At 41.3% G+C, this 16,478-nt stretch overlaps 1 protein-coding gene across 3 annotated transcripts in view; it reads right to left on the bottom strand.

The window, feature by feature from the left end:
- AP1G1 (adaptor related protein complex 1 subunit gamma 1) overlaps positions 1–16,478 on the bottom strand; it is an 88,474-nt gene that overhangs the window by 59,439 nt on the left and 12,557 nt on the right. For all 3 annotated transcript variants that reach the window (XM_025369980.1, XM_025369982.1, XM_025369981.1), the window contains one exon: positions 2,729–2,932. In XM_025369980.1, the coding sequence (XP_025225765.1) occupies positions 2,729–2,929 (201 nt within the window). In that variant the 5' untranslated portion in view covers positions 2,930–2,932. The remainder of the gene's footprint in view (positions 1–2,728; positions 2,933–16,478) is intronic.

Below are 16,478 nucleotides of genomic sequence, written 5' to 3'. Positions count from 1 at the left end.
CGTCTCTACTGAAAAATACAAAAAAATAGCCGGGCGTGGTGGTGGGCGCCTGTAGTCCCAGCTACTCGGGAGGCTGAGGCAGGAGAACGGCATGAACCTGGGAGACGGAGCTTGCAGTGAGCCGAGATCCCGCCACTGCAATCCAGCCTGGGCGACAGAGCGAGACTCCGTCTCACAAAAAAAAAAAAAAAAAAAAATTAGCTGGGGCTGGCGTGGAGGCTCACGCCTATAATCCCAGCACTTTAGGAGGCCGAGACAGACAGATAAGGAGGTCACAAATTCGAGACCAGCCTGGCCAATATGGTAATGCTCCATGTCTACAAAAAATACAAAAATCAGCCAGGTGTGGTGGCACACGCCTGTATTCCCAGCTACCTGGGAGGCTGAGGCAGAAGAATCTTTCGAATCCGGTACGAGGAAGTTGAAGTGAGCTGAGATCACGCCACTGGACTCCAGCCTGGGTGACAGAGCGAGACTCCATCTCAAAAAAAAAAATTAGCTAGGTGTGGTGCCACACACCTGTACTCCCAGTGACTCGAGAGGCTGAGGTAGGAGGAGAGCTTGAGCCCAGCAGGTTGAGGCTATAGTGAGCCATCACAGAGCCACAGACTGGGCCATAGAGCAAGACCCTGCCTCCAAAAAAAAAAAGAATATGCTCTTAAAGAACTTAATCGGGAATATATAAATGTACTGCTTACAAAATGTTAATAATGGTTATCGCTGAGGAATTAAGAGTCTTCCCCCTCACTAGACTTTTTTATAGCCCAATTTCTAATATATCAGATTTCTGTAAATCTAACCTAATACTTAAAATCAATCAACAAGAACACATGGGCATCAATTTGCTTTATACTATGACACGTACTATATGGATAACCACCTGGATCAATTTTTGATGTGATAAAGCTTATAATTGAAACATCAGAGCTTCAGGGTTTAATTCCACTTCTAACACTGTATGAATGAAATATGAAATATATTTCAAAGAATGTATTATATTTTACAAATAATTCCTGTGAAAGAGAAGAATACTATTATGACACTAATTCTGTCCCAAACCAAATACGTGAATATATTGATGAACCGGCAGTTGCTTCTGCCTGGCCCCTTTTCTTTTGATCCAGTCCCCTTTCCTCTGATACTAACACATCAATTTTTCTTTGGGAAACTAATGGACTCCCACTCTCGATCATATATTTCTAAAGATGCTGACCCCACTCCAAACCCAAAGATGAGCACAAAACCCAAGTCAGTCTGGTAACATTAAATCCAGTACTTTTTTGTTTTAACTTGGGGGCTGGAGATCTCCTTCCACTGAAATTACTGACCTAAACAGAAAATAAGCTGCTGGCTATCTTTCCCGATAGTGTTGCACATTCTTTCTCTCAGTTTTGCAGTCTGTTCCTTAGAGAGACTATTTAGCATATAATACAATTCTTAAATTATTAAAATAAAATTTAATAGCATTAATATGAAATAAAAAATAACTATTTCCTTTTCCATGACTAAACTCCACTTATGACAATACAAACATGGAAAGAAGAAAGGACTTACCATTGAGACTATCATTCTCAAAACCCACACTGGACATACTAAATAGTAACCATTTGTGCATGGGAGACAATCAGCAGCTAGATCTGCTCAAGTTATAGCAATCAAGGCACAAAGTAATTAGAACAAAATAGACGCCACCAATTGGCAACCACCTAATTTCCTTAAAAACATATTGTGGGCCGGGCGCAGTGGCTCACGCCTGTAATCCCAGCACTTTGGGAGGCCGAGGTAGGTGGATCACCTGAGGCTGGGAGGTCAAGACCAGCCTGACCAACATGGAGAAACCCCGTCTCTACTAAAAATACAAAATTAGCCAGGCGTGGTGGCACGTGCCTGTAATCCCAGCTACTCGGGAGGCTGAGGCAGGAGAATCACTTGAACCCGGGAGGCGGAGGTTGCAGTGAGCTGAGATTGTGCCGTTTCACTCCAGCCTGGGCAAAAAGAGCGAAACAACTCTATCTCAAAAAAAAAAAAAAATACTGTGAACTTCTCCACATAACACTGTGCCCAGAGAAAATAATTAACACGACGTTTAGCAAGCCTTTTTTTTTAAAAAAAAAAAAAAAAAAAAAAAAGAAAGAAATGGGATTTTACTTTGTTGCCCAGGCTGGAGCACAGTGGTGCAATCATAGCTCACTGAGGCCTCGAAACTCGAAATCCTCTTGATTTAGCTTCCTGAGCAACTGGGACTAAAGGCATGCTCTATTACACCAGGCTTTTTTCTTTTTTTTTTTTAAGAGCAGGGTCTCACTATGTTGCCCAGGCTGATCTCAAGCTCCTGGTCTCAAGTGATTCTCCCACTTCAGTGTCCCAAGTAGCTGGGATTACAGGCACAAGCCACCATGCCCAGCAAGAAACATTTTCTTAAATATTCATTATAGTCCAGGCACTCTGGCTGAATAATCACATAATGCTGGTCAATCTTTAAGCAAGCTGGCTGTCACCATCAAAACATTCTCTCATCCGCATAATCAGACTCCCAATGGAAAGGATAATTGATGGCAGTATCATGCCTTTCTGGATCTGCAGCTTGTTCTCTCAATCTTACCCTCAGTTCCACAAAAATCAGACTACAAGGCTATCAAAAGCACCTCCCCACCAGAAAAAGATGGACAATCCCTGAGCAACAGTGTCAAAGAATACCCTTGCTACATGTAGTCTCAGCCCAGCCTACCTGTCCAAAGTGAGCAGGGTAGCCCAGCATGTGCATATACAGTAATTTTGCCACATTCCGACATCGGTATGTATTGTCTTCTTCTCTAAAAGATGACCGGATTGCAGCACATTCTTTCTGGATCATTTCTCGTTCTTCAGCTTGGGTTCGGGCTGTCCGGATGGTCCGGATCAGCTCCCGCAATCTGATGGGGGCTGGCATCCTCTGGATATGCAAAGACATTAAATAGAGATGTTCACATTTTTTACTACCAAAACTATTCACACAACTTCACATTTAAACTTCTGACTAGTTTTTAAGAATTCAAGACTTCCCAAATCCAGCTCAGCTAAGCTAAACAAAGCTTGCTAAGCTTCAGCAAAGCTATTACATACAGACCTCTCAACTCTGTACATTTCTGGAAAGGCTACAAACAAAAATGGTTAAGTATTACATTAAGCAAAATAAGACAAAGAATACACTAAATATGTAAAGTCCATCACTAATATCAAAATATCTCAGAAACTAATACAACTCAAATCTTTACTCAATCCTTAAAGTAATAAGGAAAGGTCTATGCCTAACCTTAAAAAAGATAGATATTTTCTGTTCAACTGCTGTTAAACACAACATAGCTCAACAAAAACAAATATGGTCACAATCATAGCTCAACTCAACAAAATATGAGAGATTGAGAAGACCAATTGTCAGATTAAAACACATTCGACAAACTGTAATCATCTCAGTACACTGCATATACTTTGAAAATGTGATGAGGAAAAAATAAACTAATCACAGAAAATAAGGCTATTAGTGTCATGAATATCTTTTAAAAGTAAAAAAAAAAGTTAACAAAGGACATAAAACAGCCTAAATAATTGTTAACAAACAAAAAACAACAACAACAAAAAACAGAATGTGCACCATCTAATTTCAATAATTACTACAAAGCTATAGTAATCAGGGAAATGTGGAACTAACTGAATTTAAGAATATACTGAAGCAGGCCAGGCACGGTGGCTCACGCCTATAATCCCAGCATTTTGGGAGGCCGAGGCGGGTGGATCACCTGAGGTCGGGAGTTTGAGACCAGCCTGGCCAACATGGAGAAACCCCATCTCTACTAAAAATACAAAATTAGCCAGCCATGGTGGCACATGCCTGTAATCCCAGCTACTCAGGAGAATCGCCTGAACCCGGGAGGTGGAGGTTGCAGTGAGCCAAGATCGCACCATTGCACTCCAGCCTACGCAACAAGAGTGAAACTCCGTTTCAAAAAAAAAAAAAAAAAGAATAGACTGAAACAAAACTAAAAGTTGAGGACTAAACCCATACAAATATGCACAAGTGATTTTTAACAAAGAGACCAGAGTTATTCAATAGGAGCAAGATAGTCTTTCAATGAATGGTGCTGGCAACTATATCTCTCCATGGGGCAAAAAAATTAACCTCAATCCTAACCACACACAATACACAAAAATTAACTAAAAATGAATCACAAACCTAAAAGTTAAAGCTAAAACTAAAAATCTTCCAGAAGAAAACACAGAGGAAAATCTTTGCAAACAGGTTAAACAGAGAGACTTCACACACAACCATGAAGTATAAAAGAAAAACTTGATAACTGGACTCTATCAAAGTCTAAAATTTTTGCTCTTCAAAAGACATCATTATGAAAATAAGGCACACCAGCTGGGCACAGTGGCTCATGCCTGTAATGCCAGCACTTTAGCAGGCTGAGCCAGGAGGATCACCTGAGGTCAGAAGTTTGAAACCAGCCTGGCCAACATGATGAAAACCTGTCTCTACTAAAAATATAAAACGAGCCAGGTGTGGTGGCACATGACTGTAATCCCAGCTACTTGGGAGGCTGAGGCAGGAGAATCGCTTGAACCTGGGAGGTGGAGGTTGCAGTGAGTGAAGAAGGAAAGGAGGAAAGAAGGGGGGGGAAGAGATAGAGAGAGAGAGAGAGAGAGAGAGAAAGAGAAAGAAAGAAAAAAGAAAAAGAAAGGAAGGAAGGAAGGAAGGAAGGAAGGAAGGAAGGAAGGAAGGAAGGAAGGAAGGAAGGAAGGAAAGAGAAAGGAAGAAAGGGCAAGCCACAGAAAGGGAGAAATATTCAATATACATATCTGTCAAAGGACTTGCATTCAGGGTATGTAACTTTTACAACTCAATAATAAGACAATCTTAATTAGAAAGTGGGTAAAACGGCTGGGCGTGGTGGCTCACGACAGTAATCCCAGCACTTTGGGAGGTCGAGGCTGGTGGATCACCTGAGGTCGGGAGTTCAAGACCAGCCTGACCAACATGGAGAAACCCTGTCTCTACTAAAAATACAAAAAATTAGCCAGGTATGGTGGCGCATGCCTGTAATCCCAGCTACTCTGGAGGCTGAGGCAGGAGAATCGCTTGCACCCCGGGAGGCAGAGGTTGTGGTGAGCCGAGATCGCACCATTGCACTCCAGCCTGAACAAGAAGAGCGAAACTCCGTCTAAAAAAAAAAAAAAAAAAGTGGGTAAACAAAAAAAAAGGCTAAAATATTAGAACAAACACTTCTCGAAAAAACATACGAACGGTTGTAAGCACATGAAAAGATGCTTAATATCATTAGTTAGCAGGGAAAACCAAATTAAAACCATGATGACAGATCACTGCAGTTACAAAAAAAAAAAAAGAAAACCATAATGAGATACCACAAAAACGGCTACAATTAAAGACTTGCCATACCAAGACTTGGCAATGATATAGCACAACTGAACTTTCATAAAGTGCCCACGGGAATAAAAATGGTTCAACTACTTTAGAAAACAGTTTGGCAGGGTTTTATGATGTTAAACATACACTTAGCATATAATTCAGCAAATCTACTCAATGTTTACCTACGTATTTACCCATGAGTAATGAAAATATGTATCTTCACCAAAACTTGTACATAAAATGTTCATAGAAATTTAATTTATAACTGCCAAAAACTGAAAACAATCCAAATGTCCATAAACAGGTGAATGGATGATGGTATATCCATATAATGGAATATTTATTAGAATAAAATAGAACCAGTTATACACAACATAAAAGAGTCTCAAACACATTCTAAGCTAACATTCTGCTAAGCAAAGGCAGCAGGCACAATATAGTACATATTATATGATTCCATTTATGTGAAATTCTAGGACAAAGCTAATCCACACTGATGGAAAAAACATCACTGTGTGGCTGGGCGCAGTGGCTCACGCCTGTAATCCCAGCACTTTGGGAGGCCGAGGCTGGCAGATCACCCGAGGTCAGGAGTTCGAGACCAGCCTGGCCAACATGGTGAAACCCCCGTCTCTACTAAAAATTTAAAAAAAATAAAAAAATAGCTGGGCGTGGTGGCGCACATCTGTAATCCCAGATACTCCAGAGGCTGAGGCACGAGAATCGCTTGAACCCGGCGGCAGAGGCTGACAGTGAGCTGAGACCGTGCCATGGCATTCCAGCCTGGGTGACAGAACAAGACTCTGTTCCCAATTAAAAAACAAACAAACAAACAACACATCACTGTGTATCATGTGTAGTCAACAATGTTGACTAAGAACATTTTAAACGATAGTAAAATTGATGAAGATATCATTACGATCCTTTTCAGTACTTATTACCTGTAGAATCCTTAAGTCAATGATTCTCAATGTTTTTCTAACCCAACACACCAGGAGGATATCCCAGTCAGTATAGCATTAATCCTCAAAGTAGGGATTAGCGCATTATGGATTTAGAAAAACTCCCTAGGTACTGATATGCTCCTCCAAGAGGAGCCATACTGTCTCCTTTAAGGTTGTGTGTCTTAAACTACTATATAAAGCTATCTGTATAGTGTTGTTTTTGTTACTTTTTAATAAAAATACTCAAAGGTCTAGCGTTTGAAGTTTATAAAATACTTTTACATTTATTATCTCATTTGTTCCTTTAGACTATCTTGAAGTTAAGAGTAGAGATCACTGGCCGAGTGCGGTGGCTCACACCTGTAATCCCAGCACCTTGGGAGGCTGAGGCGGGTGGATCACTTGAGGTCAGGAGTTCAAGGCCAGCCTGGCCCACATGGTAAAACCCCATCTCTACTAAACATACAAAAACAGTTAGCTGGGCGTGGTGGCATGCGACTGTACTCCCAGCTACTCGAGAGGCTGAAGCAGAACTGCTTGAACCCAGGAGGTGGGGGTTGCAGTGAGTGGAGATCACGCCACTGCACTCCAGCCCGGCTGACAGAGCAAGGCTCCGTTTAAAAAAAAAAAAAGAGTAGAGATCATTATCCCCATTTTCCCATGAAGAAACTTCATTTCAAAGCAATTATGCAACTTCCTCAAGATCACAAAGGTAATAAGGGACAGAGCTAACCCAACACCTGACCAGGTCTTAAAACTCCAAGGCTGAAGTTCTCCCAACATTATAAAAATGTACAATACGTTTACAGAGGAAATTGTATGATTGCTTGGGTTTTAAAATACTCAAGGAAAAAAAAAAATACTGAGGAGAGAGAGAGGAGACAGTGATACAGTTTGGATACTTGCTCCTGCCCGTATTTCATGTCGAATTGTAATCCCCAATGCTGGACGTGGGGCCTGGTGGGAGATGTTTGGATCATTGGGGCGGGATCCCTCATGAATGGCTTGGCCCATTCCCTCATTGACAAGCAAGCTCTCACTCTGAGTTCACATGAGACATGGTCATTTAAACGTTTGTGGCACCATAAGCCATCACCTTGTCAATAAGTGACCTCTCACTCTGAGTTCATATGAAGTATGTGGCACCATCTCCCCCCCTCAACTCTCTCTCTCTTGCTCCTGCTTTCGCCACGTGAAGTGCCTGTGCCCGCTTTGCCTTCTGCCAAGAGTAAAGAAGAGGCCTCCCCAGAAACAGATGCCGGCACTATGCTTCCTGTAAAGCCTGAAGAACCATGAGCCAAGTAAATCTCTTTTCTTACAAGTTACCCAGTGTGAGGTATTTCTTTATAGCAGTGCAAGAATGGCCTAATACAGGCCAGGCGCAGTGGCTCACGCCTGTAATCCCAGCACTTTGGGAGGCCAAGGCAGGCAGATCACCTGAGGTCGGGAGTTCGAGACCACCCTGACCAACATGGAGAAACCCCGTCTCTACTAAAAACACAAAATGAGCCAGGAGTGGTGGCGCATGCCTATAATCTCAGCTACTCGGGAGGATGAGGCAGAAGAATCACTTGAACTCGGAAGGCGGAGGCTGCGGTGAGCCAAGATCACACCATTGCACTCCAGCCTGGGCAACAACAGCGAAACTCCATCTCAGAAAAAAAAAAAGAAGAAGAAAATAACTTTTCTCTACCAAGGCCTCAATGATCCTACAAACAAAACAAAAGACCATTGGAAAAAAGCTTAAATCTAGACCTAAAACATGTAGACAAATGAGAAAACAATCATAAGAGTTTTAAGCCAGCTGAGAGAAAAACAAGTTATCTAGAGTAAATTCCCAGCTATCACTCACAGAATCACAGAAATACAGTTCTTGCCACTAGCTTTTTATGGAGGAAATTGAGGATACAGGCTTTAACTACTTTGTACAAGGTCACAGAGTTAGTTACTGGCCTGACTCACCTTTGGTGACGCCCCAATTCAGTCCTCTTCTTCCAATAATAGGCTGCCTCTAGCTTAGAGAAAAGCAGTAATTTTTTCTTTGAATTTTGATAGCTTACTACTATTTGATTTACTTATCACCAGAAAATATCTTAAATAGGCAAGGATGAAAAACAAAAGTTAACATACAGTAAAGAAGCAAGCATTGAGGCTAGGCACGGTGGCTCATGCTCACTTTGGGAGGCTGAGGTAGGTGGATCATTTGAGGTCAGAAACTCGAGACCAGCCTGGTTAATAAAACCCGATCTCTACTAAAAATGCAAAAATTTGCCGAGCGTGGTGGCACGTGCCTGTGATCCCAGCTACTCGGGAGGCTGAGGAAGGAGAAGTGCCTGAATCCGGGAGGCGGAGGTTACAGTGAGCAGAGATCATGCCACTGCACTCCAGCCTGGACGACAGAGACTCCGTCTCAAAAAAAGAAAAAAATTAAGCATTGAAAAAACATTTTAAGATCAAAGTTCTGGTTCTAGGAAAGATGGAACAAGCACACTCCACCTTGTCTCTTCCTTTGGATGCAACTATAAATCCTAGACAAAATGTATGCCACAGCTTCTTGAGGACTCTGAAAAGTAAGTAACAGAAAGTGGGCTGGAGAAAAAAAATCGTCATTTTTCCTCTAGTATTGCTGTCAAGCTGGAACCCAACAGCAGCCCAAAACCAAGAAGTACTCACTGGGTGTGGAGAGAAAGAGCTCAAAGAAAAAAACATTTCTGGTACAAGGACCAGGAAAAGAAAGATCAAGGACAACAGAAGTTCTCTGCTTGGACCTTTATTCCCCCAACCACTTCCATCTCCCCACCCCACCCCTAGGCAATACTGCAATACCCATGGCTGTAGCAGAACAGCAATAACAGTGACAGACAGGTAGACACTAAAAACTGGAGAAGGAGACCTCTTTTCTCTGATCAATGGAGCTTAATCCCAATAACATGGGACAAGTCACTCTCCTTTCTCTTCTCTATCCACCCACTGATTGATAAGAGAGAATTCACCAAAAACAACAACAAATCCTCATTGTGAATGTATGTAACAATAGAGCTAAAAATACATAAAACAAAAATAGATATAAAAGGAAAAATAAATACCGAATTATAGTTAGAATACTTCAACATGCCTCCCTCTATAATCGACAGAACTAGTAGACAGAGTATCAGCAAGAATACGAAGACCTGAAGACCAGCATCAACTAAATGTATCTAACATTAACTAACAAAACTATCATTTATAGAATACCCCAACTAACAAGAACAGAACACAGCCAGGAGCAGCGGCTCATGTCTGTGTAACCCTAGCACTTTGGGAGGCCGAGGTGGGCAGATCGTTTGAGTTCAGGAGTTCAAGACCAGCCTAGGCAACAAGGCAAAACCCAGTCTCTACCAAAAACACAAAAATTAGGCCAGGCACAGTGGCTCACGCCTGTAATCCCAGCAGTTTGGAAGACCGAAGCGGGCAGACCTCTTGAGGCCAAGGGTTCGAGACCAGTCTGGCCAACACGGTAAAACCCTGTCTCTACTAAAAATACAAAAATTAGCTGGGTGTGGTGGCGCATGCCTGCAGTCCCAGCTACTTAGCAGGTGAGGCATGAGAATTGCTTGAATCACTTGAACCCATGAGGTGGAGGATGCAGTAAGCCGAGATACACTCCAGCCTGGGCAACAGAACGAGACTCTGTCTCAAAAATAAATTTAAAAAACACAAAAATTAGAGGCCAGGCGCAGTGGCTCATGCCTGTAATCCCAGCACTTTGGGAGGCCAAGGCAGGTGGATCACCTGAGGTCAGGAGTTTGAGACCAGCCTGACCAATATGGTGAAACCCTGTCTCTACTAAAAATACAAAAATTAGCCGGGCATGGTAGCAGGCACCTATTAATCCCAGCTGCTCGGGAGGCTGAGGAAGGAGAATCACTTGAATCCTTGGGGCGGAAGTTACAGTGAGCCAAGATCGTGCCACTTCATTCTAGCCTTGGTGAAAGAGCAAGACAACATCACAAAAGAAAAAAAAAGAAAAAGAAAAGATACTCAACTACATTAGGCATTAGAAAAATGCAAATTAATATCAAAATAAGAATCTCTTGACACCTATTAGACTGGCTAAATATCAAATGTTGGGAGGATGCAGAGCAACTGGAACTCTCAAACATTCCTGGTGTGGATGCAAAATGATAATGCCACCCTAGAAGACTGTTTGGCAGCTGATTATGGACTAAAACATACACGTAGCATATGTCCCAGTAATCGGAAGTTACCCTAGAGAAATGAAAGTTTATGTTCACACAAACTGTACATAAACTGTTTAGAGAAGTTCTGTTCATAATTGCCAAAAACTGTAACAAAATGTGGTAAATCTATAAAATGGAATACTATGTAGCAATAAAAAGGAGTAAACTATTACCACACACCATAACATACACAGTTCTAAGCATTATGCTGAAATAAAGTCTCAAATGGTTACGTATTGAGTAATTCCATTTATATGATATTCTTGAAAAGATAAAATTATAGCAATGGAGAACAGATCAGTGGCTGCCAGTAGTTAGAGTTGGGGGATGGCTAAAAAGGGACAGTAAGAATTTTTCTGAGACAATAAAGTATATCCTAATTGTGGTGATGTTTACATAAACCTATACATGAATTAAAACTCACAGAACCAGGCCAGGCGTGACGGCTCATGACTGTAATCCCAGCACTTTGGGAGCCCAAGGTGGGCAGATTGCTTGAGCCCAGGAGTTCAAGATCATTTTGGGCAACATAGCAAAAAACTGTCTCTACAAAATAATACAAAAATTAGCTGGGCATGGTGGCACACACCTGTAGTCTCAGCTACTTGGGATACTGAAGCAGGAGGATTGCCTGAGCCTGGAAGGCAAGATTGCAGTGAGCCAAAATCACACCACTGCAATCCAGCCTGGGCAACAGAGCAAGAGCAAGACTGTCTCAAAGAAACAAAAAACAAAAAAAAAATTAACAAAAAAACAAAAACAAAATCCTCAGAGAACTGTAAAACAGCAAACCAGAAGAGTCAATTTTACCATATGTTAACTTTAAAGAGTTTAATTTAAAGTAAACAAAAAAGGCCTTGAGCTAAACAATTAAGACCTATTTGATCAGTTATAGAATATATACCTGAGAAAATTACTAATTGTTCTAACCTGCTTAAAGGCATATTTAACCACTCAAGTAACAAAACATTATTGTAAAATCTTGTGAAGAATGTTGTATATAGTCTGAGCAACAAAGGGAAACTCTGTCTCTACAAATAATAAAAAAAAGTTAGCCGAACATAGTGGCACATGACTACTATCCCAGCCACTTGGGAGACTGAGGCAGGAGGATAGCCTGAGCCCTGGAGGTTGAGGCTGCAGTAAGTTGTGACACTGCATCCTGGGTGACAGAGACCCGGTCTCAAAAAAAAAAAAAAAAAAAAAAAGTTGTGTGTAATGGATGTATTAAGATATGGTCATACGGCTGGGCCTATAAAAGCTAACACTGAACTCTGTCTTTTTTTTTTTTTTTTTTTTTTTTTTGACAGTTTCGCTCGTTGCCCAGGCTGGAGTGCAAAGGCACGATCTCACTCACTGCAACCTCCATCTCCTGGGTTCAAGCACTTCTCCCACCTCAGTCTCCCGAGTAGCTGGTATTACAGGCATGCGCCACCATCCTTAGCTAATTTTTGTATTTTTAGTAGAGAGGGGATTTCACCATGTTACATGGTCAGGTTGGTCTCGAACTCCTGACTTCAGGTGATCCACCCGCCTTGGCTTCCCAAAGTGCTGGGATTACAGGTGTGAGCCACCGCGCCAGGCCAACACTAAACTCTTATACAAGGGATGGCTGAAGGTAGTCTCCCTCAAAGATGAAGTCATTTTCGGAGTCAGTAAAATAGAGACGGGAACTATGGGACATGGAAGGCCAGAAAAGGTTCTATTAATCCGAACCATAAAGGTGTCAAGATGTCTAGACAGGAGTTTCTGTATGTCCAGTTGAAAGACGGCGCCCTCCAAACACAGGCAGGTTAAAAAAGCTACCTGTTAAGCTATGTCCCTTTTGGCATTCTAAACTGGTAAAATCAGACTGAAAGAGAAGACAACGCTTCACATATGTGGAGAAGGGCAAGGACAAATCTTCAGGAACTTTTACTTATTTCCACCCCTAGATATATAAGAAAGTCTATTCTGAAAATCTCAGCCTTTTCCAACCCTGAAAAACAAAGAAATGTGAGTCCTTATTTTGGCCAAAGCACTGAAAGGAAGGAGGCACACCACAGGAACCAAGCATTGGAAGTAACAGTAAGTTAAAAAATTACAAGTGAGGAGGCCGGGTACGGTGGTTCACACCTGTAATCCTAGCACTTTGGGAGCATAGGGCGGGGGGGGTGGATCACCTGAGGTCAAGAGTTCGAGACCAGCCTGGCCAACATGGCAAAACCCCATCTCTACTAAAGATACAAAAAATAGCCAGGCATGGTGGCACACGCCTGTGATCCCAGCTACTACAGACGCTGAAGCAGGAGAATCGTTTTAACCCGGGAAGTGGAGATTGCAGTGAGCCAAGATCGCACCACTGCACTCCAGCCTGGGCGACAGAGCGAGACTCCGTCAAAAAAAAAAAAAAAAAAAAAAGAATTACAAGTATTACAAGTGAGGCTGGGCACAGTGGCTCACACCTGTAATCACAGCACTTTGGGAGACAGACGCGAGCAGATCGCTTGAGCCCAAGAGTTCAATAATAGCCTGGGCAACATGCCGAAACCCTGTCTCTACAAAACATCAACAAAATGAACCAGGCATGGTGGCATGCATGCACCTGTGGTCCCAGCTACTTGGGAGGCTGAGGTGGGAGGATGACCTGAGCCTAGGAGTGAGGCTGCAGTGAGCTGGGATAGGGCCACTGTACTCCAGCCTGGGCAATGGCACAAGATCCTGTCTCAAAAACACAAAAAGCAAACAAACAAAAGAAATAACAATAATAAACTCTAACCTTTTTTTAAAAAGTGCTGAACACAGTAATGAAACTATACAGAACATAGCTGAGAATCCAAAAACACATTTTTATTATCTCAAGCAGCCAATATAGAGACTGACACATCAACACACTAAAACATCTACTTTACGCCAAATAGAGGTCCTCATTCAGCCTGTTCTGGAATAGAAGCTACAAATCAGAAAACTGTAAGGGAAAGAGGGGAGGAGGGTGGACCCAGGAGATAGAAACTGCTTTAGAAGAGGACACTTATGATAGTTAAAATGTCACCCAACACCAAGGGAAGAAACAAAAGCAGTAACAAAAACAAACAAATAAATAAAAACCTATATACAGTAGAAACAAGCATTTTTAAAACAGTCTGGAGCTACTTAGTGTGTATCCAAAAAGTAGCCAACTCCCACTAAGGTCCTAAGAGCACCAATAAATTATAAATAGTACCACAATGTAGTTTTTGTTGTTGTTCTTTGCTTTCTTTTTGAGACAGGGTCTCACTGTGCCATCCAGGCTGGAGTGCAGTGGCGGGATCTCGGCTCACTGCAATCTCTGCCTCCTTGGTTCAAGCAATCCTCCCATCTCAGCTCCCCAGGTAGTTGTGACTACAGGTGCAAGCCACCACACCAGGCTATTTTTTTTATCTTTTGTAGAGATGAGGTTTTATTATGTTGCCCAGGCTGGTCTCAAACTCCTGAGCTCAAGTGATCCGTCCCCCTTGGCCTCCCAAAGTCCTGGGATTACAGGCGTGAGCAACCACACTCGGCCCATAATGTGGTTTTACAAAAAGACCTTGATTCTCCAAGAAGTGGTTAAAATAAGATTAACATTTAACATTCAATGCATAGGGAAAAAAATGTGAATACAAAATTATATCTGTATTATAACCAAGTTCTAAAAATTTTATAGTTCAGACACCATCTGCCCTTACTAACTACCTGACCCATCAAAGACAGAGAAAGGGGTGTTAAACTCTACCACTATGATTCTCTCAATTTCTCCATTTATATATAACCACTTACATTTAGTATGTCAATGGTTTCATTCTACGCTTAAGTGTTCCATATTTTATATCATTATGGCTTGTACACTCTAACAAAATAAAGTGTCCCTCTTTGTCCTGTTTTTTTAAAGCAAATAATAAAAACATCTCTTAAAACAAGGATGGAAAGGGAACACAAAAATACTAAAAGTCTGACTTAAGGGACACGGATTATAGATTAATGTGTTTCAGTTTTCATTAACAGTTATATGATAAATAATGATAAAAACAGAGGAAAAAAGGAAACATAAAATTCATTTTAGAAAAATTTCTACCCAAAATGGTTAAGCAAAATTGGGTTTTGAAGCTTAAACTAAATAAGATTACTTTACATGCCCAAGGAATCAAAATTATAAACAAACTAAAGGAAAAAAAAATTTAAACAGAAGAAGAAAAAATAATGTGTGTGTGTTTCAATTCTCCCCAAAATTTATGGCTAAGATGGGAAAGATGGCTATTTTCCAACATCTCCACAAATCCCTTTAAGGATAAAGATTTTTCTCATACAGCAATACCATTCTCAGGCCATGAGAAGTACCTTTTTTTTTTTAAACTTTGAAAAACCATTTTTCCCACTAAATACAAGCTCCCTAAGGCTAGATCCTCATTTGCCTTGTTCACTCTTGTATCCTCCTATAAGAATACAAACTTGATAAATACTGTATTTATTAAATCCTAAATGCTAAAATATCTTTTAAAAAAGTTAAATTGTCCTTTTCAAAGCACACAAAATAAAGGTGTACTGGCTGCTCACCAACAGCTATGGAAAAAGGCTGTCAGAACTCAACCCAGTTCTCTGTTCTACCCTGCCCAGATAACATTCTCCCTGCTTCAGAACTCACACTGCTCATTGTGCACTTTCAGCTACTGATAGCCAACCGTCAAGGACACAACCAAAAAGTTGGAGCTCCTGCAGCTATGTGGTCTGTCTTCCCCTAATAGATCTCAGGTTATTTGAGCTCTAAATCTAAAAACAAAATTCTAAAATTTAATTTTTCACCATGAAAATCACCTATTTTCCTAACCAACAAAGATTGTACTTGAAGAAGTCTTTCTGGCTAAACAATGAGAAAAGACTCAAGCAAATAAATGAGACTTCAATTAACTTCACCACTGACTACCGTGTCAGTCACAGACTTTAAGTATGACTGAGAATGTTCAACGGATGTAAGTTAACATCAGGCAAAACCCTCCAAAAAGAAGTTACCATGCTTTCCCTCTTGCATTCTCCAGATGGCCTGTATTTTTATATTATGTGCCATACAGAACCCCTATTTCAGATTTTTATTTCATATGTGTATCTGAGTTGCTTTAACGCATTTACAACTTGCAAAATACTATGACTAGAATGTGACACTAGGAAAGCTTAAACCAAATCAACTGACTGTATTATGCTTCAATCAGACTTTTACTTTACAATACATCTTAGATATTCTGGCTATGATTACACTGGTCTAGCCTAGCTGGTTTTCTCACTGCCTGTGTTTTTGTGCTTTTCTTTCTTTTGAGGGGAGTAGAGGGGTGCACACCTATCTCCCCTATACGAAGAAATGTGTTCACAGAAGGGAAATGGTCTACAGAGTGAATAAATGGAAAAGACCAGAGTGAGAACTTCACTGAACATGAGAGATTAAATCTGGGGACAGGCCAGATTACAGGCATGGTAGCTCACGCCTGTCATCCCAGCACTTCGGGAAGCTGAGGCAAGTAGACTGCTCAAGTCCAGGAGTTCAAGACTGGCCTGAGCAACACAGCGACACCCAGTCTCCACTAAAAATACAAAAATTAGTTGGGCGTGGTGGCGCATGCGTCTGTAGTCCCAGCTATTCGGGAGGCTGATGTGGGAGGATCACTTGAGCCCAGGGGACAGGGGTTGCAGTGAGCTGAGATCGAATCACTGTACTCCAGCCTGGGTTGCAGAGTGAGACTGTCTCAAAACTAATAATAATAAAATGAAATAAATCTGGGGATAAGTATTCTGGTCATTAGAGAGGCAAACACCATTGTAAGACAAGCATAACTCTTTAATCAGGTTTCACCATGGCCTAAAATGATGAAACACTCAAGACCAACTTTATATGCTCTGATTTCAGACTCACAGTGCAACTTTCTG

This window comes from Theropithecus gelada, chromosome 20, assembly GCF_003255815.1.
Source record: "Theropithecus gelada isolate Dixy chromosome 20, Tgel_1.0, whole genome shotgun sequence".
Classification (NCBI taxonomy): domain Eukaryota; kingdom Metazoa; phylum Chordata; class Mammalia; order Primates; family Cercopithecidae; genus Theropithecus; species Theropithecus gelada.
The sequence above is the reverse complement of the archived record's forward strand: the minus strand, read 5'-3'. Positions and strand labels throughout refer to the sequence as shown.